Below are 27,562 nucleotides of genomic sequence, written 5' to 3' on the forward strand. Positions count from 1 at the left end.
AAATAAATAAGGTGTGGTTTCAGAAGGGTTAGTGTAATACATTTTTCTGGGGACATTTTTTAATTATTCATTGTTCTAATCCACCAATGTATTTTTTCATTTACCATTATCGCCGTAGTAATACAAAACAGCTGTATGACTTAGAAAGGGAAAAGGACCTCTCACTACTGCACAGTATGTTACGGACTTGGAAACAGATGAAATCCCTTCGAAAACGGCAAGGGTTTACAAGCACCCCAATAAAGTTACAGTTTCAGAGGTGAGTGGCTGCTTTATTTGCTCTTATGGTGTGGCAGGGACATTTGACCTCCCCTTAACTTCACAAAGAGGAGAATCAAGATCAACAGCCCAAGGCTGATTCCTATAAGGTGGAGGTCAGACATGCCTCTTCTCTCCTCCATCTTTACCAATTCTGACGTCAGCGATCCCTCTCACGACACTCTCTACTTCTCTGCCAGGTTCGATAATTCATTGCAATGGCCACACAGAACTCAGAGACCATACACACAGTTACAGAGTTTATTAGGGAAATAACAGGTTACAATTCAGGTTCAGAAACACTCAGGATACAGTGCTTCCGTAAGGACAGCTTCTTATTCATGCCCGCAGGCAAGCCTCTCTCTGGCTCTCGGCCTCTCCCCTGCTTGGGCAGGTGTTACAAAGCTCTTTAACTCTGCCCATAAGTGCCCAGAGGCACCCCACTCCCCCAGTAAGCCTCAGCCTGAAGGCGCTCGGCTCTAGTTCTATAAGTCAGCAAACCTAGTTCTACCAAGTGCCTAGAGGTACCCTACTCCTCCAGCAAGCCTCCTGTCCAAATGCTCTCAGCTTTCTTGCTCCGTGGGCTGGGAAGCCCACTGCACTGTCTCCTGCCAGGAGCTTCTCAGTGCAGGGATCCCAGGTCCAAAGGACATGCTCCACTCCTGGCTCTTCTTCCTTGGTGGTAGTGAGATTCTCTCCTCCTGCCTCTGGGATGACTCATTTTAAGTCTAGCAGGATGGCAAAACTGACCAGTGCCTACTTTAGGGTTCCATAGACCTTATTTGCATGGTTCCACCTCCACATGAGTGTTGTGAACTATATTTGCACTGTTGTTGTTAGATGCCACCGTGTTAGTTCTGAGTCATAGCAACTGTAGGTACAACAGAACAGAACAATGCCCAGTCCTGCGCCATCCTCACAATTGTTGCTATGTTTGAGCCCATTGTCGCACCCACTGTGTCAATCCATCTCATCAAGGGTCTTCCTCTTTTTCACTGAAAGTCTGCCTAGCATGATGTCCCTCTCCAGGGACTGTTCCATCCTGATAACATGTCAGAAGAATGTGAGGTGTGGTCCCCCCATCCTTGCTTCCAAAGAGCAATCTGGCTCTACTTCTTCCAAGACAGATTTGTTTGTTCTTCTGGCAGTCCATGGTATATTCAATATTCTTCACCATCACCATAATTCAAAGGCATCAGTTCTTGTTCAGTTTTCTTTATTTGTTGTCCAGCTTTCACATGCATATGAGGCAATTGAAAATATCATGCCTTAGGTCAGGTGCACTTTAGTCCTCCAAGTGACATCTTTGCTTTTCAACATTTTAAAGAGGCCTTTTGCAGCAAATTTGCCATAATGCAATACATCTTTTGATTTCTTGACTGCTGCTTCTGTGGGCATTGATTGTGGATCCAAGTAAAATGAAATCCATGACTTCAACATTTTTTCCTTTATCATGCTGTTGCTTATTGGTCCAGTTGTGAGGATTTTTGTTTTCTTTATGTTGAGGTGTAATCCATACTGAAGGCTGTGATCTTCGTCGGTAAGTACTTCAAGTCCTCTTCACTTTTGGCAAACAAGGTTGTATCATGTGTATATCACAGGTTGTTAATGAATCTTCCTTCAGGCCTGATGTTGCAGTCTTCTTCATATAGTCCAGCTTCTCAGAATATTTGCTCAGCATAAATATTGAAAAAGTATGGTGAAAGGTTACAACCCTGACACACACCTCTTCTGATTTTAAACCATGCAGGTTCCCCTTGTTCTGTTCCAACAACTGCCTCTTGGCCTATGTACAAGTTCCACATGAGTGCAATTAAGTGTTCTGGAATTCCCATTTTTTGCAATGCTATCCATAATTTGTCATGACCCACACAGTCAAATGCCTGTGCGTAGTCAATAAAACACAGGTAAAATCTTTCTGCTGTTATGGGCTTTCAGCTAAGATCCATCTGACGTCAGCAATGGTACCCTTCCTTCCACGTCCTCTTCTGAACCTGGCTTGAATTTCTGGCAGTTTTCTGCCAGTGTACTGCTGCAACTATTTTTGAATTATCTTCAGCAAAATTTTACTTGTGTGTGATTTTAATGATACTGTGATAATTTCTGCATTCTATTGGATTACCTTTCTTTGGAATGGGCATAAATATTGATCTCTTCCAGTCAGTTGGTCAGGTAGCTGTCTTCCAAATTTCTTGACATAGATGAATGAGCACCTCCAGCGCTGCAACCCTTTGCTGAAATATGTCAATTGGTAGTCCGTCAATTCTTGGGGCCTTGTTTTTTGCCAGCGCCTTCAGTGCAGCTTGGACTTCTTCCTTCAGTACCATTGGTTTTTGATTATATACTACCTCTTGAAATTATTTACATTATTAGCAAACTATCCAATCCCCTTGGTGAACCACAATTACCTTATTTGTATAGTCCCACCTAATCACTTGGGTGGGATTTATAAGACCATGGCAAGAAAGGCCATATAAAAGCAGTCCATCGCACCTCAGAGTTTCCTGAGGAGCTGTCTATGATAACCAAGAATTCACAATAACTGAAAGAAAATCCAGAAGCGACACTACTGTATTAGTTTCTTAGGGCTGCCGTAACAAATGACCACAAACTTGATGGCTTAAAATAACAGAAATTTGTTCTGTCGCACTTGTGGGTGCCAGATGTCCAAAATCAAGGTGTCCACGGGCCCACAGTCCCTCCAAAAGCTCTAGGGGAGACTCCTTCCTTGTATCTTCTAGCTTCTAGTAGCCCCATATGTTCCTTGTGGCTTATGGCTACATAACTCCAATCTTTGCTTTCATCTTCACATGGGCTTCTCTTCTTCTTCTTGTGTCTCTCCTTCATGTATCTCTTATGACACTTGTCATTGGATTTGAGCCTCACTTGAATGATCCAGGATGATCTCATCTTGAGATCCTTAACTTAATTATATCTGCAAAGAACTTTTTTCCAGATAAGATCACATTCACAGGTTCAAGAGATTACAGTGTGAACATACCTTTTTGGGGCCACCATTTTACCTACCACACAATTATTCACGATAGTCAACAGAAGACTTGTATCTTAAATATATAAGCAATTCTTACAACTTAATAAGAAGACAATCCAATTAAAAAATGGGCAAAAGATTTGAATAGATATTTCACCAAAGAAGGTATACGGATGGCAAATGAACACATGAAAAGATGTTCAACATCATGTCATGGAAGTAAGAAAATGCAAATTTAAACCCCAATGAGATACAACTACACACGTATTCCAATGGCTAAAACCCCCCACTTAGAAAAATGAAAAAAATGATAAGAAACGCAAGCAAGGATGTGGAGCAACAGCAACTCTCATTCTGTGCTCGTGGGAATACAAAATGGTACAGCCAGTTTGGAAACAGTTTGTCGCTTTCTTATAAAGTTAAACATAGACCCAGCAATCATGTTTCTAGGTGGAACATATTTTAAATAGTTGGATAAAGGCATAAAATATGTCTAGTGAAGGAGATAATTATAATTCAAAATTGTACTTGTTAATCACTTAAGCTGTTTGTGATCCCACAGTGAAATAGCTGGTTTCCTCCCTCCAACCCATGGCCCTGGACCTTTTGTTTTTCAAAACTGTAAAGTTGAATGTAACTTCAGGAAACTTAACAAAAGTATTTACTTCCTTGATTCTTCCTGCTACAGTGGTTTTTAACAAAAATGCTGCTGACATTTTCTAACCCTAAATATAGCATGAAACCCTTTTTTATCCCAGACTCTCAAATCCAAATTTGCTGACTTGCATCTAATCTTTTAAGCCAACCTGATATACATGCAGCATGAACAACAAAGGGGAGCCACAGATGCTGTAAGGCTACTCAGAGCAGTGGTCCTGGACCCATATTACCTGCTCCCACTGGCTCTTTTACTCACTGCTCTCAACTCCAACCCTACCCGAGGCCCTTTGCTTTTGTTCTTGACATTTAATATTCAGCTCTCTCAGTGGACTTTGGCTTAAATTCATCTGCTCAGACTACATTGAGTAGGAGACCTCTGAACTGCATCCTATAGTATCAGAGACCAGGTTGGCACCTCAGCAGGGCTAGCCTCGGCTACCCTAAATTGTGGCATTTAGGTGTTAATGAGCTAAAGTATCAATTTGGTCCATTAGAAAAGCTATATGTTTGAAGATGCTTGTGAGAACCCTGTTTCCTGGCCAAGTTTACCATTAGTGACATCACAGCAAACCAGCTCCTTATGAAACCTAACTGAATAATCTTGTAGCTAGGCCTTCAGGAAGACAATACTTATGATAAGAACACCTAGGACCTAGACATTGGGCTCAGGTTATTCTTTCTTCATATATTTGGTTTCTAGAATATTGAATTTGAGATGCCTTTGAGATAACCTAAGTATTGAGTGGTCGGCTGGATATAGGGTCTGGGCTAGAAATAAAAATGTTGATTTCTTTGGCATAGTAATGGTGATTTGAAGGCCATGGGTGTGCATGAAACTAGGGAGAGTAGAGTGGGATGAGAAGAGGGTCAAGGACTGAGTCTTGAGAAAATACTTTAAGTTGGTTGGTAGAGGAAAAGAAACCAGAGTTAAGACAAACAAACATCACTTGAAGTGTTTCACCACGGAGGCAAAGAGAATATTTTAAATAGTAGGAAGTGGTTAACAGAGTTTAATGCCTCTAAAATACCAGCTAAGTTCAGGACTAAAAATGTTAATTGGATTTTCTGAGATGGAGGTTATTGGTGATCTTAGCCAGAGCAGGTTTCGTGGAGTGATGATAGCGCAAGTGAGCTAGTAAGAGGCTGAGGATATAGCCCTGTATTTTCATTCAGGCAACGAACTCTCCTTGTCAAATGTTAGCAACATTGCTTTAAGCTTAGAGAAGCTGGCTGAGCAGTAGCTACAGACCTTGTTTCCTGCCTGCTGAACCCAAACCATAGTACTGGTAGGTAGCACAGAGAACCCAGATTCTTCCATGGTGTCTTCACTGTGTTCTCTATTAGGCGCCTGCCTTCCTGGAAGGGATTCAGATCACTGTCAAATAGGCTTTTAAAAAGAGAAAGAAAAAAAGTGCAAGCTATACAAACAGTAAAAGCCACAACATTTGGTACAATAATATTAGGACCTTTGTCATTCCTCAGAGCCTTATCATTGGCCGAGAATAGAAAGAGAGAGCTATAGACCCAAGATCGCTGCCATGTCTAGATGAAATAAAAACAAATGCACACAAAATCTTGTACATGAATGTTTTTAGCAGTATTATTCATGATAGCTAATGTCCATCAACTAATGAATGGATAAACAAAACATGGTATATCCAAACAATGAAATATTATTTGGCCACTAAAAGGAATAAAGTTCTGATACATGCTACAACGTGAACGAGCCTTGAAAGCATTATGCTAAATGGAAGAAGCTAGTCACAAAATACATATTTTATGATTCCATTCATTTGAAAATACATTAGTGGTTGCTTAAGGCTGGGAGTTGGAGAGATAGTTATAGGAGAGTGATAGCTAAAGAATAAGGAGTTTCTTTTTAAGGTGATGAAAATGTTCTAAGTTTGGCTGAATGATGGTTGCACACACCTATGAATATACTAAAAACCACTGAATTGTACACTTTAAGCGGTAACTTGCATGGTATGTAAATTATATCTCAATAAAGCTGTTAAAAGAAAAAAGAAACCATTAGCAGTTGCTTTGCATTTTCCTTGATGACCACTAATCTACTTTCTGTTTCTATGGACTTGTCTATTCTGGAAATTTCTAATAAATGGAATCATGTAATACATGGCCTTTTGTGTCCTTCTATTTTTTTTTATCACTTAGCATCATGCTTTCAAAGTTCATCCATGTTGTAGTATGAGTTAGATCTAACACATTCCATTCTTTGGGTATACCACATAAAGTAGAGGGTCAGAGAAAGAGAGGAAGGCCCTCAGTGAGATAGATTTGATAGTGGCTGCAACAGTGGACTCAAGCATAACAACAATTTTGAGGATGGCACAGGACCAGACAGTATTTCATTCTGTTGTACATAGGATCAGTATGAATCAGAACAAATTCGACAGCACCTAACAACAACGACCACATTTTATTTATTCATTCATCAGTTGATGGACATATGGATTGTTTCCACTTTCGGCTGTCGTAAGTCTACTGTAAACATTCATGTAAAGTATTTTTGTAGACATATGTTTTCATTTCTCTTAGATATATAGCCAGGAGTGGAATTGCTAGGTCATATGGTAACTCTATGCTTAACATTTGGAGGAACTATCAGACTGTTTTCCAAAGCAGCTGCAGCATTTAACATTCCCACCAGAGCAAAAAATATCTTATCAAAGAATTCCTTCTTGAAGGATTAAATTTTAAAAAAGCAAAACAAACGTTGCACTGAAAATAATAAACCCTTAAGCTATGGGAAAACTCAGCACCCAGACCAATTATATTCTGAAAGGGTTCCAGATAACTAGGTTTTGTTGTACTACTGATAGAAGAGGAATGATAATAGCACCGACTTCATAGCCTCATTGTGAATATTAAATAAGTTAATATGAGTAATCATGGCAACTCCATGTGTACACAGTAGAACTGCATTCCATATAGTCTTCAAGGGTGTGACCTTTCAGGAAACAGATGGACAGGACAAGCCTTTCCTGCTAACCTTTCAGTTAGCAGTCAAGCACCACCCAGGGACATAAATTAGAATTGATTTGACTCCATCTGACTACTGGTTAAATATGTGTAAAGTACTTAGGGCATTGCCTGTCAGTGTACTTAGTAAGTACTTTACAAGAGTAGGATATCGTTATTAGCATAACTTATGTTGTGAACTGCTTATTAGGTGTACATAAATGCCAAGTAGTAAAACCAGCTTGCCACTTAACATCACCATGGTCACCTTCCGTTTTACATGATCATGTCCTCACAGCTTTAAAAGTATGAGGCAGAAAAATGACAGGAAACATGGTGTGTGTTTATATCTCCCTATCCCGGGTTTACCTCTTCTCACCAGAGAAAAGGTTTCTTGATGCCTGTAGACAGAGCTGTAAATCCTGGTGTTAAATTGCGAGGTAGAGAGAAATCTGCAAAAACTGAGAGTGAGCAAATAGTTTCCCTTTTTGTGTAAGTTTATCATATTGATCATTTCCTTAGGATGTGAAATTGTTTTTGGTAAGAGATTGGTTGTGTTTATGTATGTGTGTGTGTTGGCAAGACCTCTAACACCTTTAAAGTACCTGCATTATTTCTGCTTTAAATAAGTCTATTTATTATTAGGATTAAAATGAATAAGTATGGTGAACAAAAGCAAGAAGAACTGTCAGAAATGTCTGAGACTGAGAGGAAAACGGAAGGCAAAGGATACAAGAATGGGGAAAAAGAGGAGGTATTTATATAGGAAAATAACATTCAACTTAACTAGTTATAATATTTCATTATTTGGTAGAATAGTCTTTTTTTTTTTGTACTTTAGATGAAGATTTACAGAACAGCCTAGCTTCTCATTAAACAGTTAATACACATATTGTTTTATGATGTTGGTTAACAACCCCATGACTTGTCAACACTCTCCCTTCTTGACCTTGGGTTCCCTGTTACCAGCTTTCCTGTCCCCTTTTGCCTTCTAGTCCTTGCCCCTGGGCTGGTGTGCCCCTGTAGTCTCATTTTGTTTTATGGGCCTGTCTAATCTTTGAATGAAGGGTGAACTTCAGGAGCGACTTCATTACTGAGCTGAAAGGGTATCTGGGGGCCATACTCTCAGGGTTTAGAAAATAGGAAGTCTTGATATTTGTAAAAGTTATCCAAAAAATGACAAATATAAGAGATAAAAGTTTAATTTTAATAATAATTGTCCTAATTAATAAATGCACATTTTAAATTATATTTACTTATTTGTTTCTAGAACCTCTCATATTTAGCTTCAGAACTTGAAGAAACAGAAATTCAAGGGATAAAGCCAGTTACCTTGATGCCGCAACTTTCTTTCACTGCAGAATTAACAAACTTATACAAATGTTTACCGTAAGCATTTTTTAAGAATTATTGCTTCATTACATATTGTCCATTAATTTTATGGGACTACCTGGGTGGCACAAGTGGTTAAGCACTTGGCTACTAGCCAAAAGGTTGGTGGTTCAAACCCATCCAGAAGCGTCTCAGAAGGTCACAGCCTTGAAAACCCTATGAAAGCCACCATAAAAAATGAGGTTATATGGCCGTTCTTGCTTGCTAAAAAACCTCTGACTCTCATAAAAAGTATTCCCTCTCAAGAGGGCCCTCTGGACAATTTACTTCTTTGACTGTACAAACTTTATTCTTTCCCAGTTGTGTGTTACTCCTAGGACATTCATGTAAAAACAAGCATTACACATATCTCCATGTCTTCATCTACTAGGCCCATGGCCTCTATCTCCCTTATGATATGGCAACTGAGTGCACTGGACTAGGTCCAACTTTTCAACATCTCTGTCCCGTTAAACACTTCGTACCAATCCATCTTTGAATATTTTGAATGTATATCATTTAGCGTAGTGTTGGAACATGATGGATGCCCAATAAATAGTCATTAAATAAATGAATGGGTGGTTACATTAAAAAATTAATACAAAAGTGTAGCAGACATAGAGACACGACCATCACCATCCTTTCTCTGACCAGAGAAGTACGGCAGTGGAGCAACCTTTTATTATTTGTTCCACACCTACTTCCAAAAAGAGCCTGAGGTAATTTATTATGTATTTCAAATGTCCACATCACTATGAGAAGATATTCAATAAATGTTGGTTGAGTGAATAAATGAATGAATGGAAGACTGTCTTTAGGAGATTCGTTATACTCAACAAATCAATTTATTTCCCAAAAAAAATGGTTTCCATAGAAGTTCCAGGGAAGTAACCTGGCTTGCCTTTCTGATCTTTGGGTTCAGAGAAAGAAAGGATTCCCCACTCTCCTGGAGAAAGGGGGTGCACAGTACATAAGGGGATGTACAAAGCATAAGGGGATATACAAAGACCTTTAAGAGGATACAGCAAGTCTGTTGTCTTAGAACGACCCACTTGAGGAAAACCTGTGTGCACATGCATGTGTGTGTGTCTGCAAATGATTTCTGACACCAACTACCCAGAGTTAGGCCAGACTTCAGATTAAGGACACAGTCCTCCAGATTGCCAAATCTGCCCAAGACTTCATACACCAACTGCAAGTTTGAGGTCACCAGGCCACTTTCACTTTGGACCAGCTATGCACAGATTTGGGGGTGTCCGCTACCCCCTCAGTCTTGATAATTTGCTGGAATGATTGTCAGAACTCACTGAAAGTGCTATTACAGTTAAAGTTTTGTTACAGTAAAGGTTACGAATCATAAGTCGCCAAAGAGAGATATTCATAAGGTGATGTCTGGGAAGGTCCCAGATGTGAAGCTTCCATTACCTTCTCCCCATGGAGTCAGGACACATCATTCTCCGGGCACATCAACATGTGGCCATACAGAATATGGCCAATCAGGGACGTTCCCCGGAGCTTCAGTGTCCAGAATTTTTACTGAAGCTTCATTACATAGGCATGATTGATTGAGTCATTGGCCATGTGCTTGAACTCAATCTCCAATCCTTCTCCTCACTCCTCTAGTCGTTGTGAATGGCCAGCCCCTATCCTAAGCTATCTCATTAGTATTAACTAGTAGGTTTGTGGTCCTGAGGAGCTCACCATTAATAATAAAGACATGCCAATCACATGGAAAATTTCAAGGACTTAGAGGCTATCTCCCAGGAACGGGGGATAAAGGCCCTCCCTCTCTTTGGATTAAGTTAATTCTTCACTATGCAGTGTCTTTTAAAAGTTAGAAAAGGTTTGTAAACTTTCACTTAAAGCACAATAAAAATTATAGAAAAAAAGTTAGAAAACATTTTTTAATTCTTGATTCAAACTTCTGTACTCCCATTCTTAAGTCCCTCAATTCTCTCATTATGCATCTGGAGGGTAAATGCTATAATCTTTTAAAATTATAATTCAGTCAGATAAATGTCTGAATAATTTACTGTGCTCTAATTTTAATTCTTTTTGTATTTTTGAGTAAACATCTTTTTTAAAAAACAGAGTAGGAGAAACTTTATCTACTAGGCAAGTGTTATTTGGTTTAAAGCTACCATTTTTGCCCTCTAAAGTGATCATCTTCATTTTTAATATGCTAAATTACATTTTGAAAAGAACAATTTTACTTTTCAAGGGTCACTTAAAGGTTTATTTAATTTTTAGGCATGAACAAAAGAGGAGAGCCAAAATTCAGAAGCTTAAATATTTTATTAAAATATTTTACAATGATAAACAGGTTTCCTGTACTTCCGTATCTCCCCTACAGCTTGATTTTAAAGTCATGTTTCAGCAAATTTTCAATATTCAACTAATCTACTGGCCTGAAACAATTTGCCTGGAGGTATGCCATTGTCATTTATTTTGTATCTTATTTTATATCATATGTGGTTTTAAATTTCTTTTTTAGCTACTGTTGTATAACTAATTTCTTTTATATTAAAAGGTTGGTAGGCGAGATATTTATAATTAATATATTTATAATTAATCAATAGTCTTTTATACTGTTAAGTACAAAATTATTTGATTTGTGGGTGTACCAAGCATTCTGTTCTCTACTACAATTTTAAAATTCCTGTGAACCCTGTATGTGCAGCCTTATGGTAACTAACCAGTGAGGCAAAAGTATGTTGTTTAAAGTATAGTGAGTAGCAGTTTTTGTAACTGTTGAATGCTTTCTCCAAGTTGCCCCCAGCCCTGACTTGCTGGTTAGAGTCTCCGCTGTATTTGTTTTTCACCTTTTCTTCTTCTTCTTTTTTTTTTTTTCATCACTTTAAGAATCTGATGAAGGGACATACTCACAAGAGACCCCCTAGTTCTTGTCCAAAGACCCTACAATAAGACCCCCGCACTCAAGGAAAAGGAAAATAGGATGATGGAGAAAATTAAAAAAAAAAAAAAATCAAACCCATTGCCATCAAGTCAATTCTGACTCATAGTGACCCTGTAGGACAGAACTGCCTCATAGGGTTTCCAAGGCTGTAATCTTTACGGAAGCAGACTGCCATATCTTTCTCCCGCAGAGTGACTAGTGGGTTTGAACTGCCAACCTTTCATTAGCAGCCAAACACTTAACCATTGTGCCACCAGAGCTCCTAGAAAAAAGTGTTGAAACCTGTTGTCGTCCAGTCGATTCTGACTCATAGGGACCCTACAGGACACAGTAGAACTGCCCCATAGGGTTTCCAAGGAGAAGCTGATGAATTCAAACTGCAGACCTGTTGGTTAGTAGCCAAACGTTTAACCACTGCGAGAAGTATTAGTGGTTAATATAGGGGTTAAACTTGAAGCTAGACATGAAAGAAAAGTTAGAAAGGAATCAAGATTTGTAGAGTGGGGGATGGGCAGTGGTGAGAGGATTATCGTTACAAACCTTTAATCAAAATTACTTTTGTGATGCCTAAAATAATTTTGTTCTATCCCTAATCAGATGCTGTGTTCATTAATGCTATCAACTTGCTATTATCTTAGAATATGCCTCTGTTGACATTCCTACTTTAAAAATATGCTGATAATACTTTCCTACTATTGTATCTAAAAGAGCTTATGACATAATAGGCCGACGATTTAACATTTAAAATCTGCCCATCCCAAATATGTAAATGTGTATTTTGAGTCCTTCATCATCCCATCACTTAGCAGGTGATCCTAACAAAGTAAAAGATGAAGAGGGGGAGCAATCTAGCTAAGGATATATTATACATTAAAAACATTAGTAGCTGCAAAAAAAAAAAAAAAGTGAAATAAATCTACATACACTAGCCTAACAGTGGTTAAGAGTTTGATTGCTAACCAAAAGGTCAGCAGTTCAAATCCTTAGAAACTCTAGGGGCAGCTCTGCTCTGTCCTATTGGGTTGCTTTGAGTTGGAATCAGAATCAACTGGACGGCAACAGGTTTGGTTTGGTTTTTGGAACAAACTCTTTATATTTCTAATTTATTTCTTATCACTCCTCTTCACTCATTCTTCCCTTCATACAAATAAAACTGCTAGTCTTTTTCCATATATCCTTGCAATTTCCAACCTTGAGCTTTTCTACATTCCAGTTCCTCCACGTGTGACACCCACTTTCATTCTCCATCTCAGCTACCCAGTAGTGTTGATAGCTGCCATCAGAGCAGTGTCCTGGGACACTTCATCAGGTGTAATTTTCTGCCTCACTACATTTACCATTGTCAGGATCTTGCCCCCAGCCCTGCAGTCTCAGAAATTGGATTTGACAGGCCACTGAAGATTCATCTGTATACTCAAAGCAAACTCACAAGGCTGATATATAAAATCAGAATTCTAGTTTAACATTTGAATATATTCATCCGTTTATTTTCTCTTTTTAGTTAGTCAGCTTACTGATTTATAATTAGAAATTTCTCCCACAAACCTGAGTACTTGAATTTGATTAGCCACAACCCCTACAAACATTTCCACATTAGGAATCCCTTCGTCAATGGGACCTGTGTGTTAGCTTAAATTCACTCTGACCAAGAAAGTATTGAAATAGCCAGAAAAAGCATTTGCCTCTTTGACTTACCTTTTTTTTTTTTTTTTAAAATACTTTCTTGACTACTTAACTATCCTTTTGGTTGGCACATTATTTCTTATCTTTCAGGGCAATTCCCTCCCCTCTTTATTTTCCTTGTTCTTAGAGTACATATCACTGTTTTTTCCAAGCACTGATGACACACTATAGGTCAAAATAAGACTTTTCTCTTGAAAAAAATTTAGGCTTGTAGTTATGGCAAGGAACTTACATGGAATTGCAGTGGAAAACGCAGCATATAGAGTCAGAAGACTTGGGTTTAATACCTAGTGGACATCTACAATACTGTCTACCCAGTACCTCCCTTCCCCCTTCTCCTGGGAACTTTTTCTGCCTCCCCCTAAACCCACGGATTAGTTATTCAACTTGTCTTTGGATTCCGTGAGCCAAGGAATCCCCTTTTCCAAAGTTGTTAAACCTGGGTTTCATCACTTGTGATAAAAACTAATATAGTTTCTTAACGAGCCTCACTTCCTCATTTTTAAATGGGCAGAATAATATCTCCTTCCTATAAGTTTTATTAGGTCTAAATGAGATAAAGAACTTTAAAAGTGCTACATAAAAATTAAGTTATTAGGGCATTGTGTTATATGTACCTATATTCTCACAACTCCGTTTTTAATCCTTGTATTCATTTTCTTTGAAACCAGTGAAAGGCATTATACTTTTAAGGACATGTGATTATCTACGTTCCTCTTAAACGTGGTTGAAATGCTGTAGAGCAATATCTATTTCTATATTCTAGTATCTCAAAAATGAATAAAAATGTTATTGAGGGTCCTTATTTTTTCTTTTCTTATTTTGTATTTTTTTGTGTGTGAACTATTCACCATTTCTTTTATATTTAGGTTTACGAAATAAGTAAAAGGACAACCTTATTGGCAAAACTCTATTTACCTTTACCCAGCAACGCAGAGCTGAAAAGCAAAACTGTTTTGGAGTATGTAGAATTTAGCTGTGATAAGCTGGTCATACCTGCATATGGAGAAGTAGGAAGCAGTGAGTTTATTAAATATGTTTACTTCAGCCTATTGTCTTCCTGAGTACCATGTTCTAAATTACCCTGGATCATTTACATGAGTATGGAATCTTATATTTACACTACTAGGCTAAAAATGAACATAAATCTCCTTTCAGATTTTAAACCTATAGAGTTTAAAACTTTGTCTCAAACCAGATCTTTGGGAACCTTAAAATTTGGAGTTGGCTCCTGTGCTTTCCTAGGTTGTCCAAGGTAAGAGCAGTGTGCTCTCTGAAACCTGTGCTTCACTCCTGAGAGGGGACTTGTCTGCCTCTGCCTCTGTGCTCCAAGAGGTGTTGACGTGTCTAAACTGGACAGGGAAGGGAAGAAGAAAGGAAGGGAGGGAAAGAGGAAAGAAGGGACATTTCTGTTGTTTCTCAGTTAATTTTACCCTTCTTATGCAGTTAAATTTAAGTTAGTACCTCTGTGAGAACACTATCTTTTCTCTCCTTCTCCCCCGGATTCCTTCCCTTTCACCTTCCTAGGGCTTTTGCATCTGCTTGTGCCCACTGGGTAAAAAGGAAGGGAGTATGAATGAGTGAGCAAGGAGGAGAGAAGAAAATAGCAGGCAAAAGAGTCTTGAAAGGACAATGAAGGAGAAGTGTAGTCTGCTTAGAGTCTAGGTGAAGCAGAAAAATAGGGTTGTGGAGACCTAGGGAAAAGACTAGGGGTTCAAAAAAATTTAGGGAGCATTAGGAACTGACAACAGGTTCAAGGGGTATTGTTAAGCTCTGTGGGGATTGAGAAAGAAAATGGGGAGAGGGAGAAGATGCAGAGGAATCTAGGGAAACGGGAGCATGAGTAGCTCGTCTGCGTTTTTTTCTGCTGCCAATGGTCCCCTTCTTGCTGGAAGCCACTCCCAGAAAGAATGATTAAGAAACTTTCAGACATAAAAAGAGGACAATAGAGGTGTACATCTCTATGCGTTTAGCTCAATATTTTCCTCTTCCTTTTGTAGTCTGTTTGAAGCAGTCTGCCTTGAGGTGTCTTAGAGGGGAGACCAGGAAAGCTGTAGGATGAGAGCCTGGGATCTCAGGAACAGCTGTAATCCACAAGTAGAAGTCAGGGGAATATCTACAATGTGCTCAAACTGCACACTTTCTAAAAAGTTCATATGTTTTCAATCCTTTTATAAACAGATGTGCCCTTTCTTCTTGAGGGAAATGGAACTGAAGAACTTTGTCTGCTGACATCAGGAAAACTAAGCTATTCTCTGTCGTGGGCCTTAGATGAAAATGGTGTTCCTCTGACACCTATGTCACAGTCATTAAGATCTGCCTACTGCAGGTAGTAAACCTTTATGCTTGAAAAAGAGTGCCAGTCCTCAACATAACGTATCACAAAACCTGTGTCTGTGAAAGGGAAAACCCAGATAGCAGCAGGAAAGGTTTAGTTTATTGGGAAGTTGATTTCTTTTTCATTCAAATCACTCTACTAAAGCAATAAATGTATTTATGTATAAGAGAACATATCTCTTCAGTGCTTAGAATTATAGCCACACGGTTAATGAGAGAGGCATTTACTTGTAGGCAAAGACCAAGTGTCCTAAGGATTTTATTTCTGGAGCTTATTTATATCTCCCATCATAGAAGTGTGTAGACCCAGTGTCTCAATCTGGGATATCTCTCATAACATCCCATGACAAGTGTCCCCCAAAGACATTATAATGATCCCAAGAGATGCTGACGTTCACTTGGCAATTAGTTGTGGAGAGGGCGCAGATGACAGAGAGGCTGCCATAGTCCATAGCTGAACGCCTATAGAAGCAGCTAGAGGAATCATTGTAGCAAGGGCAAGAGGTGTTCTGGCATATTTGTTACTTTCCCTGAGATAGAATCATGGGGACTATGTCTTATGGCATAGCCATCAAGACAGTTCAAATATGAAGACAGAAATAGAAAGTAAAAGAAAGGAAGAATACTCAAACTTCACCTATTCTTAATCTTACCACGCGTTAGCTTTGTCAGCAATAGCTGTAGAAGACTTCACCATAGGAATAGGAGAAGATGCGATGGAAAGAAGACAATGTAAAATTTGTATCTACTTTTGGGCTAATAACGGTATTGAATTTGTGTCAGAACTGTATTCCTGGAATCACAATTTATGGACTGGAACTCTTCTTGAGTACTTTGTAGAAAGGATATTAGAAATCTAGTCCAAACTCTTCTAATTAGACATGAAGAGACAAATTCTCTATGAAGAGAGAGATTAAATAACTTGGGTAATTGATGGCTCTAAAGAAGTCCTTACTCTTTAAGGTTGAATTCCTTCTGCACTTAGCCTACAGGTTAAGTCACTAAGGACACATTATCAGTCTAGCCCATCCTTTATAACTCTCCAGCTTCTGAGGACAGCCTCATATGATCAAAAAAAGATATTTCTCTGGCGTGTACTCCCCAGTTAATTGTATTAATCTGTATTATGTTTCAACTAAAAAGATAGAGCCTAAAAGGTTTTTTTTAATTATTGAGTAGTTTCTTAATTTTCCTTAAGAGAACATTTTGGTTAAATTACCAGTATTGCACATCTTACAAAAAAAATATCTAATTTACTACGCTTAGTGTTTACAGAATACTTTAATCCAGTAAGCACTGTTAAGCACCTGCTACACTTTAGCTTCTATGCAGAGTGGAGATGGCAAAGATACGTATTTACAGACTTGACCCTTATGAAGCTTATTGTCTCTTAAGGGAGGGTAGACATTTGTCAGAAAGCCACGATACAGGTTAGAATACAAAAAGAACCAAGAGAATAACACATCAGACCCTCTATTTTATCCTTAAATACTTTACCATCTAAGAAATGTATAACCTGCATGTTGCACGCAAACTCACAAAGCATTTTCTTTATGTTAGTGTCTTAAGAAATGTAGATGCTAGAGGTGTTCCTGGAATTCCATGGCTCATTAATACACAGAAGCTTTTTGAATGGGCAAATGAAGTCAGAATTGATCCAAATAATCCAGAATATTCGGATTTAATGGAGTTTATTATGGTAGGTTATAGCAAATATCAATATTGTAAATATATTTCATGAGCCCTATCCTCTCATACTCTACCATAGTTTGCTGTGTATTTTTTCTAGGCAGTAGGGGGAGTATAAAGGTAAATCTGAGGACAGAGAGTTTTCAGCATCCTTTTTTAAAGGCAATTATAAATTTAGCAGCGAAAATGCCTTCAAGTTAACATTTATTGTACGTCTACTGAGTGCCAGCCATCGTCTGATCACTTCTCGTACTCTTCCGTATAGCCAACTGAATCGCTCTGCGTGCTCTGAATGTACTTCTTCATACCTTTATTCGCGTCATTCCCTCTGCCTAGAGGTGCTCTCCTAGTGGCTGTCTTAGCTCATCCTGTATGACTGATAAATGCTTCCCTGGTAATTTTGGCTAGACAAAGGGTCTCAATTCCTTGCCGTCCTGTCAATTTTGTTTGTTTGTTTGAATAAGCTCTTACGGCTGTAATCTCATTCTTCTATTTATTGTAGTTATTCATTTATGTGTTTTATCTTTCCTTGTTGGAGCTACAGCTAATAAATCTCTATTTCTCTGATGGTAACTAGCACTATTGCTTACACATAGCAAGCACTCACATTTGCATTTGTTGAATAAAGGCAATGCATAAATAGATTACTGGAATTACACTTTCCTATATAAAAAAAAAATTTTTTTTTTTTATATCAGAGCTTCCCAACTGATACGTTGAATTGGTTCCAGGCGTGCAGAAATATTGGCCTTCTCTCAGCCATCAGGGCAACTAGCTAGGAACAGTTTCATCTTTTAATCCACTGTGCAATACAAATATTAGAATTTTTTTTTGTTTTTAATGTAAGTCTTGACTGGGAAAAGGTTGGGAAGCCATATAGGCTAGATCCTGTATTTTTTGCAGGTTCTATCTCTGGACTGATTCAGTTGCTCCATATCGTACTTGTAGCAGCTCTTACCTCTCAAACTTGAGGGGAAAAAACAGTGCTTTGAAATAATTCTTGACTTAAAAAAAATAACATTTCAAGGAAAGACTTCACATTATTTATGTTTTACAGTACATGAAACATAAGGGCCAAGACATTCCAAAGTATTTCCGTCTTGAACAGTTGCAAGATGAATTTAATTTTGTTTCTGAGGAGGAAATGAAAAAGAGTAAACGTTTCCAGCTATTGCAACTTAGAAATGCTGGTCAATTAGATGTTTTCCTTCTTCAGCACATGCCCCTTTATGATCGAGAGATTCCAGATTTAGTCTTCCAGGTACTCGGCTTTTACTTTAATATGATTTATTGTGTGACAAAGTTAATATTTTGCTGCTTTAAACACATCTTCACTTAAACTTCTTTCCTCCTTTTTTTTTTTTTTCCAACTAATAACCTGTAGACAGATTTTTTTCTTCCCTTCTCTTTAGGCATTAAAATGTTTAGATCTTCCAAATTTCAGAAAGTCTTTATCTTGACTTTCCAACTTAGGTTGTCCAGTCTCTTTCACGTCACAATCCTTTAGATATATTCCAAATTTATGTAAATACCGTATTTTTGCTATTGTAATGCATCACCAATTTAAAAGCAGCTTTTGAGGATAAGGGGCAGAAACACTACCACATTAAACTTACGTGTTGATTACAAGACATATCTCAATTTCAGAAACTTTAATATGTGAGGAAATAAGAGTCAATCTTATTCAGTGGTGTGATGGAGTCGGCTGGCACCAGCTGGTGAGAATCTATTGTGGGCATCTCTTCTCAATACCACATTCAGTGATTTCACATTCTTTGCTTGAAATTGGTTGCTGGGGAGTATTTACACCACAAATCAGCAAATGCCATAGATCGGGGCTCCCCCTCTCACTCCCAGAGAACCAGTTGTTAAATGTTTATCAGCAAATCAACGTACCACACTAACCAGTGTGGCAGTCTTAGCCCTAGAGTTGTTAAAGATAGCGCAAGAAAGGAATTATTTTTCCGTCTCTGAGGAAAATGCATATGCCGTAGAATTAACACTTCAGGGTGATGCCAGCCAACTTAGAAAAGATACCAGATTCTGCTGGAAAATCTTGTGGTTTATACATCTTACAAGTCAGAAAGAGTAAATGCCTTCTGCTAAAATCAGTTTAAATTGCTTTATTAATTAAACTTTGGTTAGTTATTATTAATTGATAAGGAAAAAAGTGATAAACTCTTTGATTTTTTTTTCCGAGTGAAGGGAGATTGCAATAAGCTACTTCCAAACCCAAAAAAAAAACCCACTGTCATCAAGTTGATTCCGACTCATAGTGACCCCCTAGAGTTTTTGCAGCTGGAAATCTCTACAGAAGCAGACTGCCACATCTTTCACTCATGGAGCCACTGGTGGTTTTGAACCACTGACCTTTCAGTTAGCAGTCAGTCACTTTAACCACTTTGCCACCAGGGCTCCTTAATAAGCCACTTAATATTTTAAAATAGTAAAGACTGTTTTTTTCCAAAGTGAAAGAGAATAACGTGTGTTTATTTTTGTTACTACTCAGCCATCCCTTAGCTTTCATACCCAATTCAGAGGATACACAATCAAAACTGTATACAGAACTCATAACACGTAAAATTCAAGTTGTAGAGGGAGGACACTCATGATCTGCATCACATAGGATTGTCTGAGAAACTCCTTTGGTGTAGTTCAGAGGCAAAAGGGGAAATGCAAATGAACAGTTTTTCTGTAATAATGTCATTGCACTACCAGTAAGTACATGTAACTATTACGTCTATAAGGATTTACAGATAATTCATCATTATTTTCACTAACATAAGTGAATAGGAATATGTGTATTCACAGATAGGTATTAACAGACCAAGATTTTCCACTTTTAATAACTGTGATTAATCTCCTTTTTGGGGACCTCAAAAACTTCAGCTAGTAAGCTGCGTTGTGAAGGCCTGACTTAGAATAGCTGGAAAGCTATCTCGTTTCCTCTTGCTGCTTCTCTCAAGGATTGAATTCAATTCTACAGTTCCATAAGCTACTGCAGGCAAAGCATAATGCTCAGTGTAATTGAGGATATGACATCATAGAAAAGGAACGGCCCCTGCCTTTCCAAACCAGGGGCTCTGCTAACCTTCTTTATTATATACAAACCGTCCAGAGGACAGAAAAGGAGAGAAAGCAACCCAACTCATTTTCTGAGGCAGACATGACCTATATGCCAAAATTGGGCAAGGAAATTAAAAAAAGTTAACTTTAGATCAATTTCACTTATAATCATAGGTATAAAAATATTAATAAAATGTTAACAAATTGAATAGCAATGTATTATGTGTACATCATAATTCAGTAGGGTTTATTTCCAGACCACAGAGCTGATTTCATTAGAAAATCTATTAACATAATTTACAAAATTAACAGAAGATTAAGAAAGGAAAAAAATATGATTGCTTAATAAATGCCAAAAAGGCATTTAATAAAATTCAGTGCTCATTCATGATGGAAACTTTTATCCTATTAGAATCAGGAGGGAACTCCTATAACTTGATAAACAATGTTTCAACATTTTGGATTTTCTGCTAATGCAAACTGCACTGAACCGGTTTGTTTCAGGTGAATTGTAGAATTGAGAGTGGGGAAGGGGGGACGAGAAGGCACCACCTGTATAGTCACTGGATGATTAGATTTCACATTTAATTAGCCAGGGATATAGAAACATACAGAAGGACATACAGGACAACTGCAACAAATTTCTATGTGGCTTCTTTCTGGGCCCAGATACCCTGATGGGGAGCAAGCTCCTAGTGACAGTGTCCACACAGAGTAGGACAAAAAACAGCCTGATTCTTCCTATACCATCCCAGAAGAACTTATATTGTAAATACACTTCCATTTAAGGGAATGTTTACGAATATTGGACAATTCTGGCTCTTGAACCCAAGTCAGGGTCACCAAGATCATGTCATGCTCCAAGAGAAGAAATAGACCCAGTGTCCTTGAGCAAATTCTCTGTGTCCTGCTTTCCAGTGTTCTGGAAAACCTGTTTCATTATAATCTATCCCTTAACTGTGATTCAGTACCTTATTAGCTGTGTGACTGTGAAAATGAGTATAGTATAAGGATCAGGAGTACAAATTCATTGTCTCATAAACTCCTACACAAATGTTATACGTAATGGTTAAATATTAAAAGGCTTCCCAGTAATGCCAACAACGTAAGGATGTCCACTAAACAAAAACCAGGACCCAGTGCCGACTCTAGCGACCCTATAGGACAGAGTAGAACTGCCCCACAGAGTTTCCAAGGAGTGCCTGGCAGATTCGAACTGCCGACCCTTTGGTTAGCAGCCGTAGCACTTAACCACTATGCCACCAGGGTTTCCGGATGTCCACTATCTACTGTTTATCAGTAAGGACTAATTAAATGGAAGGGAGGAAAGAAGGAAGTTAGAATTGGGAACGAGATAAAACTGTCCCTGTTTGCAGAAAATGTTAGTCTATGGGAAGAAAAAACACGACAGTCTATGCAAACTAGTAAATTTGTTGAATATAATACCCATATTTAAAAACAAATAACTGCAAAAGAAAGAACTGTACCCTTGCAATGGAGACATCTGGTCGTTGCAGTCTTGATCCAGTGATCAAACTTAATCTCATTAATTGTGGTAGACAGAATAATGGCTTCTAAAAGATGTTCACATCCTAATCCCCAGAATCTGTGAATAATATTTCTTTATATCCCTTAAAATAGAGAGATTATCCTGGATTATCTGAATGAGCCCAATCTAATCACATAAGCCTTTAAAAGCAGAGAACTTTCTCCAGCTGGGAGCAGAAAAAAGATGCAGCAGGAGGGGAGGTCAGAGAAATTCCAACCTAGACAAGGATTTAGGATGCCTTCATTGGCTCTGAGATTTGGAGACCCGCATACAAAGACTGGAGAGAGGCCTCTAGGAACTAAAGGTGGCCCCAGCTGACAGCCAATAAGGAAGTAGATTCTGCCAACAACCTGAATGAGTTTGGAAACAGATTCTTCCCAGATCCTCCCCATGAGAGGCCAGCTGACCAGTGCCTTGCTTCAGTCCTGTGAAACCTGAAGGAGAGAAACCGGCTGAGCCAGCCTGGACTTCTGACCTTCAGAGCTGTGAGATAATAAATTGGTGGTGTTTTAAACTGTTAAATTTGTGGTAATTTGTTATGGCAGCAAAAGAAAACTAATACACTAATAAGGCACAGCCAGACCTTATTGCCCCCTAATAAAGATGCAATATGAAATCCACAGCATTATCTATGAAGAAGTATCCTTGCCAAAAATGTGTAACCTGAATCTAATTAAGACTTTTAGATTGATTTCTAGTTTACAAGAAATGCAAGGGATAGAGAAACAACTTAAATGGCACCATAAGGAAACAATTTGGAATGTGGGACAACTGACTTGTAAGAACAACTGTTTTGATTGCTTCAAAAAGTCATTTTTTTTTTTTAAAGGGGGCAGATTATTCCAGATAAAAGGAGACTAAAGGCAACATGTGATTCTTCATTAGATTCTGGTTTGGAAAAAAAAGCTATAAAAGATATTATTGAGATAATTGGTGAAATTTGGACGTGGGTTAAATATTAGATAATATTGGGAAATTGCTAACTGTGATCTGTGACTGTGGCATTGTGATTGTGTAGAAGCATGTTCTTAGCTTTCAGAGTTCTACGTAAGCATTTATGTAGAGATGAAGTGTCATGTCTGTAATTTACTTTGAAATGTTGAGCCAAAAAGAAAAAAGAGATGGACAGATGAAGCATCCTCTATGCCAGTAAAAACCCACTCAAAAATGTAGGTTAAAAAATATACCATTTACAATAACAATAAAAGCTGTAAGATCTATAGGATGTATTTTGTAAAAAGTTGTGCAAAAACTTAATGGAGAAGATTATAAAACATGCTTCAAATTATGTAAAAAAAAAAAAAAAAAAACCGGAGTAAATTTTCACTGATAGGAAGACTGAACATTGTAAAATGCTAATTTTCCCAAATTAATCTGTAAGTATAGTAATGCAGCTCCAAACGAATGAAATAGAATAGAGGGTCTCAAAGCAGACTTATGCATATGTGGAAGTTTTAGATTTGACAGAGATGTCATTATAAATCAGTGAGAAAAGAATGGACAATCCATTAAATGGTTCTGGCAGAATTGATCATCTATGTGAAAAGAAATAAAATTAGATTCACATCTCACAAAAGAAAGAAATACCATGTGTGATGAAGATAACATGTTAAAAACAAAGAATAAAACTAATCAGATACCTTAATCTCAGAGTAGGAAAGTTATTTCTTAAACAAGACACAAAGTATAGACTATAAAGATTAATAAATTTGATAACATTAAAATTAAAAACCCATGAACTAGGAAAAGATATTTACAATACATAAAATAAGTATATTAATATCCAGAATATTTAACTAACTCCTACAAATTAATATTTTAGAAAGTAAATGAAGTGATATAAAATATCGATGTCATATGTCCTTAAGTAAAAGTTGTTACTTGTCAACAGAATTAATACCAAGATTGCTCTTGGATAATTAGAAGAACAAATAATTGACCCTCAGATTAAAGAGCAGTCAATGTAACATGGCTAGAGATTCTAAAGTATCCACTTCATAATTATTGTGTATTCTCGAGTGATATCTGTAGTATAAAAGGATTTTCGTGTCCTGAGGATATATTCCGAAGTGCATACATGACAGATGCAAACTTATTCTAAACTATATAGATGAAGAATCCTAACAAATAATCTTATGCCAACAATTTTACATGTAAAGTTAAAGTTATTAATCACCAGGAAAAAAACAAAACTAAACTAACCCGCTGCAGTTGAGCCGATTCTGACTCATAGCGACACATTGACTTATTTAGTGTGTGCCAGGCATTTTGCAGATATTGCGTCAGCTAAGTCTCACCACAACCCTGTGATGTAGTTACTATTATTGTTATTACTGCAGAAGAGGAAACCAAGGTCTGGCGTAGTTGATCAACTTTTCTCAAAACACACAGGAAATGTCAGGGCCAACTTGACTCCAGGATTGCCTGCCTCAAAAAGGCATGCTTTTAACCAAGATACTGAACTACTTCCCATTTATTTTGTATTTTAGTGATTGCTAGGTAAAACTATACATGAAGAACTTTTTCTCATTTTCTCATCGTTTACTCAATCACGGTTTTCTTTATCATTACACTATTTTAAAAGATGAATGGACCTCAGTCTAGAAGCAAACAGAATATAGTTATAAACCGTTTTTAGCTAATTCTCAGTGGAAGAATCTGTAAGGAATGTTTTTGTCCCTCAGTGCCAGAGTGCTGCCAATGCCCTCCTACATATGAGCTGAAATGAACAGTTAATATTTTATTGTAGTATGTGGTATCTGAAGTCTTTGCTACACTCAGGAAGTGAAAACTAACTTCATTCTCTGTTTAGGAATATGAATGTCAGATAGAGAAGGATGTATCCATTTCAGATGTGAATTCTATTACTGCACAAAGGATTCATTCTGCCAATTTTCTGAAAAAGGTAACGACAAAGCAGCATCAGTATGTTTTTATTTACTTTTGCAAAAACCGGCCTGCTGGACGCGTGAATTTCTACTCTTCCCAGAGAGTTAGATGGGCAAATCCACTTACTCATCACCTCTTTCTGATAACCAAGAGTTTTTCTAGTCTCCTTGGACTTCCTTTTCAGAGTTAGTTACTTAACTTCTATAAATGTTGATGTACGTTGTTGATTCAAAGATATTTCAATTGTCAGCAAACTCATTAAAGCACGTGCCAGCTTTTTTTTTTTTTTTTACAACATGACTTTGAACATTAAAGAGTTCCCGTCTCTCCTTCGACCTTAAAAGTTCACTTTGAGGTATATACCAGTATTTTTCCAGAATCCTTACTTTTACTACCAGTTGAACCAATTGCCATAGAGTGAACTCTGATTCATGGCCATCCTGTGCGTGTCAGAGTAGAACTGTGTGCCAGAGTTTTCAATAGGAACTTTTTGGGAAGTAGATTGTTAGGCCTTTCTTCCAAGGCGCCTCTGGGTGGATTCAAATCTCCAGCCTTTTGTTTAGCAGCCAAGCACATTAACCATTTGTACCACCCAGAGACTTCCTACTTTTACTGGTCTCATAAAAAAAAAAGTACCATAAAAAAAAAATAGACCACAGCAATTCCAGGGCTGAAGGATCTACCAGAAGTAGACAGAAATGATTAGATAGATATGCTTCAATATAAAGTCAAATATTAAACATTTACAGAACACTCTAGCAAAGCCCCAAGAAGGTGTTCAAAGACCTGTTCTGACTATGCTGTGTATCATGGGGCAAGTACACTATTCTCTGAGTCCTACTTTCTTCCTTTGTAAAACAGACAATAGTAATGCCTGCTTTGCTTTACTTCAGATATGAGTGGCAAATGATACAAAGCCTCAAGTCCTGTGCTAGTTCTTTCTCCGTTACTGTAAGATGGTGGTGGGAATGCCGACCACTGTAGATGTCCTGGGTGTGAAAAGGCCACCTTTATCACTGACAGGTGTTTTTCCCCCACTCACTCCTGCCCTTCCTCCCCTTCTTTACTAGCTCTTGGGAAATAAAGAGCTGTCCTTGCGCATAAGAAAAGAAAACACGTCCTTCTTAACCCTTTTCTTCTATTTTATGTATGGGGGAGCCCAAAGGCAGGGTAGCAGAGGATCAGGAAGGGGGTCTGAGGATGCTGTGAACTTTAAGAAAGGAGCTTTAAGAAAATTGCATGGTTATATTTCAACTCCTTGCGAAGACTTCTTTGCTTTCTGAGGATAGTTTAAAACTACAAGTTTTCACTGAATTACAGATGTAGAAATTTGGGGGAGGAAAAAAAATTCTACAGTTTGGTAGGTTCAAAGGAGAATTACTGTAATTACAGACACTGGGAAGGTTTGACCCTGGAGGCCTATCAGGGCCATAGGTGCTGAAATCCTTCTGTGGGAGAACCCCTGGGACAGTGAGTGATAATGCATTGAACTTTCTGCTGTGCTGTTGGACTCAGTGGCTGAGGCCAAGGTTGCAGCAGTAAAGATTGGAGTCCCTGCAGTCTCAAGGATTGCTAAACAAAGTTTACTGAAATGTTTGGATCTAAGAGGCTCGTGTATCTATCTATTTATTTCATTTATCTATTCAACAAATAGTTATTGAGCACCTGTTATGAATCAGACATTCTACTAGGCATCGGGAATACAGCGATAAACAGGCTAAAATCCTACCCTCATAGAGTTTATATTCTAGTGGGATAAGTCAGATAATGGACAAAACATTATTAGTATATTAGAGAGTGATACGTGCTATGAAAACATGAGCTAGGAAAAAAGGACAGAAGTTCTGCGTGTGCACGCGCATGTGTATGTGTGTGAGGGAGGTGCAATTTTAAATAAGGTGGTCAAGGAAAGCAAAAAAGTGACAATTCAAAAAAACTGAAAGAGGTAAAGAAGCAAGCCATGGAATTTTCTAGGGGAAGAACGGTCCAGGCTAATGGGACTGTAGGTGAAGACACTAAGGCAGGAGCATACCTGGCCTGCAGGAGGAGCAGGAAGGAGCCCAGTCTGCATGATGCCAAGGGAGGGAGGTGGAAAGAGAAGGAGAGAGAGAGGGAATGAATAAGCAGTAATGGGGACCAAGGGCCTGGTTCACTTTCATGGAAAACAATTTGTTGTCTGTGTGGCAGGATAATTTTTACGAGTTACATTTTTCCTGTTCTGACCTCCACCCTTGTCCCTGTTTTCCTACCCCAATCAAGCAGAAGAGTAGGCTCTAGATTATACTGTCTCTGGGATGATTTGTGGCAGGGCTTGCCTGTTGACACATCCCTTCCTGGTTTCCTGTCTGAAAGCCCAAAGAAGGATGGGAATGGAGAAGAAAGGAAGTGAATCCCTGAGATTAAAAAGGAGATTTTCGAAGTCCTTGAAGGAACCAAGGCCTGTCGGTTCTGCAAGCAGCAAGGGCTTAGGGAAAGGACCAAATTTCATGTAAAGCTGAAAGGCTTAAAGACAGAATAGGTTTGGCTTAAAGGAAATGTGATGATATTTCTTTGAGTTTGTGGATCAAGATTCATGTCAATTATAAATGTGCCCATTACAAGTGGCTGTTGTAAAAACGGATTCACAGGGCAACCATCTCCTTTGGTGGAAACTAATTCTGTCTCTGTATTCTGTGGATTAGATAGGGAAAAAGATGAGAGCAAAGAGTTGGGTTAAGACGAAATGGATATGGAAGGGCGTGGAACTTGCATCAGTGTGTCATTAATGTGAGAGTTGGGAATGGTTTTAATAATGGCAGCAAACAGAACCATATTTGCACTCATCTAATACCCCTTTTAATACCCCTTTCCATTCATTGCTTGCAAAAACTAAGAATAAAAAATAGTGGCACCTATAGTATTGCAAATACTTGACCTTAAAATATAAACTATGCATTTCTCTAAATTCTAAAAATGTGTTTTGTTTTGTTTGGTAGATGAGAAGGTTGATAATGAAAAGAATTGTCAAAGTCAGCAGATTTAACTTATCAGATATTGTGACTGATTATGAAGAAATTATATCTGCAAGGTACATATAAAACTGTTTTAAATATGAAATATATTGCTAATATTTTCAAAGCCCTCTAGTAATTTCTCCATTTTTTATATTAAGTCACATGTCAAAAGGTGCAGT

The 27,562-nt window shown here is 38.0% G+C and overlaps 1 protein-coding gene across 1 annotated transcript in view; it reads left to right on the forward strand.

The window, feature by feature from the left end:
• Positions 1–86: 86 nt before the first annotated feature.
• LOC126059385 (protein CC2D2B-like) overlaps positions 87–27,562 on the forward strand; it is a 30,425-nt gene continuing 2,949 nt past the window's right edge. Inside the window, exons 1-4 of the mRNA XM_049855091.1 lie at positions 87–259; positions 7,535–7,643; positions 13,730–13,880; positions 15,042–15,189. Coding sequence (XP_049711048.1) covers positions 87–259; positions 7,535–7,643; positions 13,730–13,880; positions 15,042–15,189 — 581 coding nt within the window. The remainder of the gene's footprint in view (positions 260–7,534; positions 7,644–13,729; positions 13,881–15,041; positions 15,190–27,562) is intronic.

This window comes from Elephas maximus, chromosome 16, assembly GCF_024166365.1.
Source record: "Elephas maximus indicus isolate mEleMax1 chromosome 16, mEleMax1 primary haplotype, whole genome shotgun sequence".
Lineage (NCBI taxonomy): Eukaryota > Metazoa > Chordata > Mammalia > Proboscidea > Elephantidae > Elephas > Elephas maximus.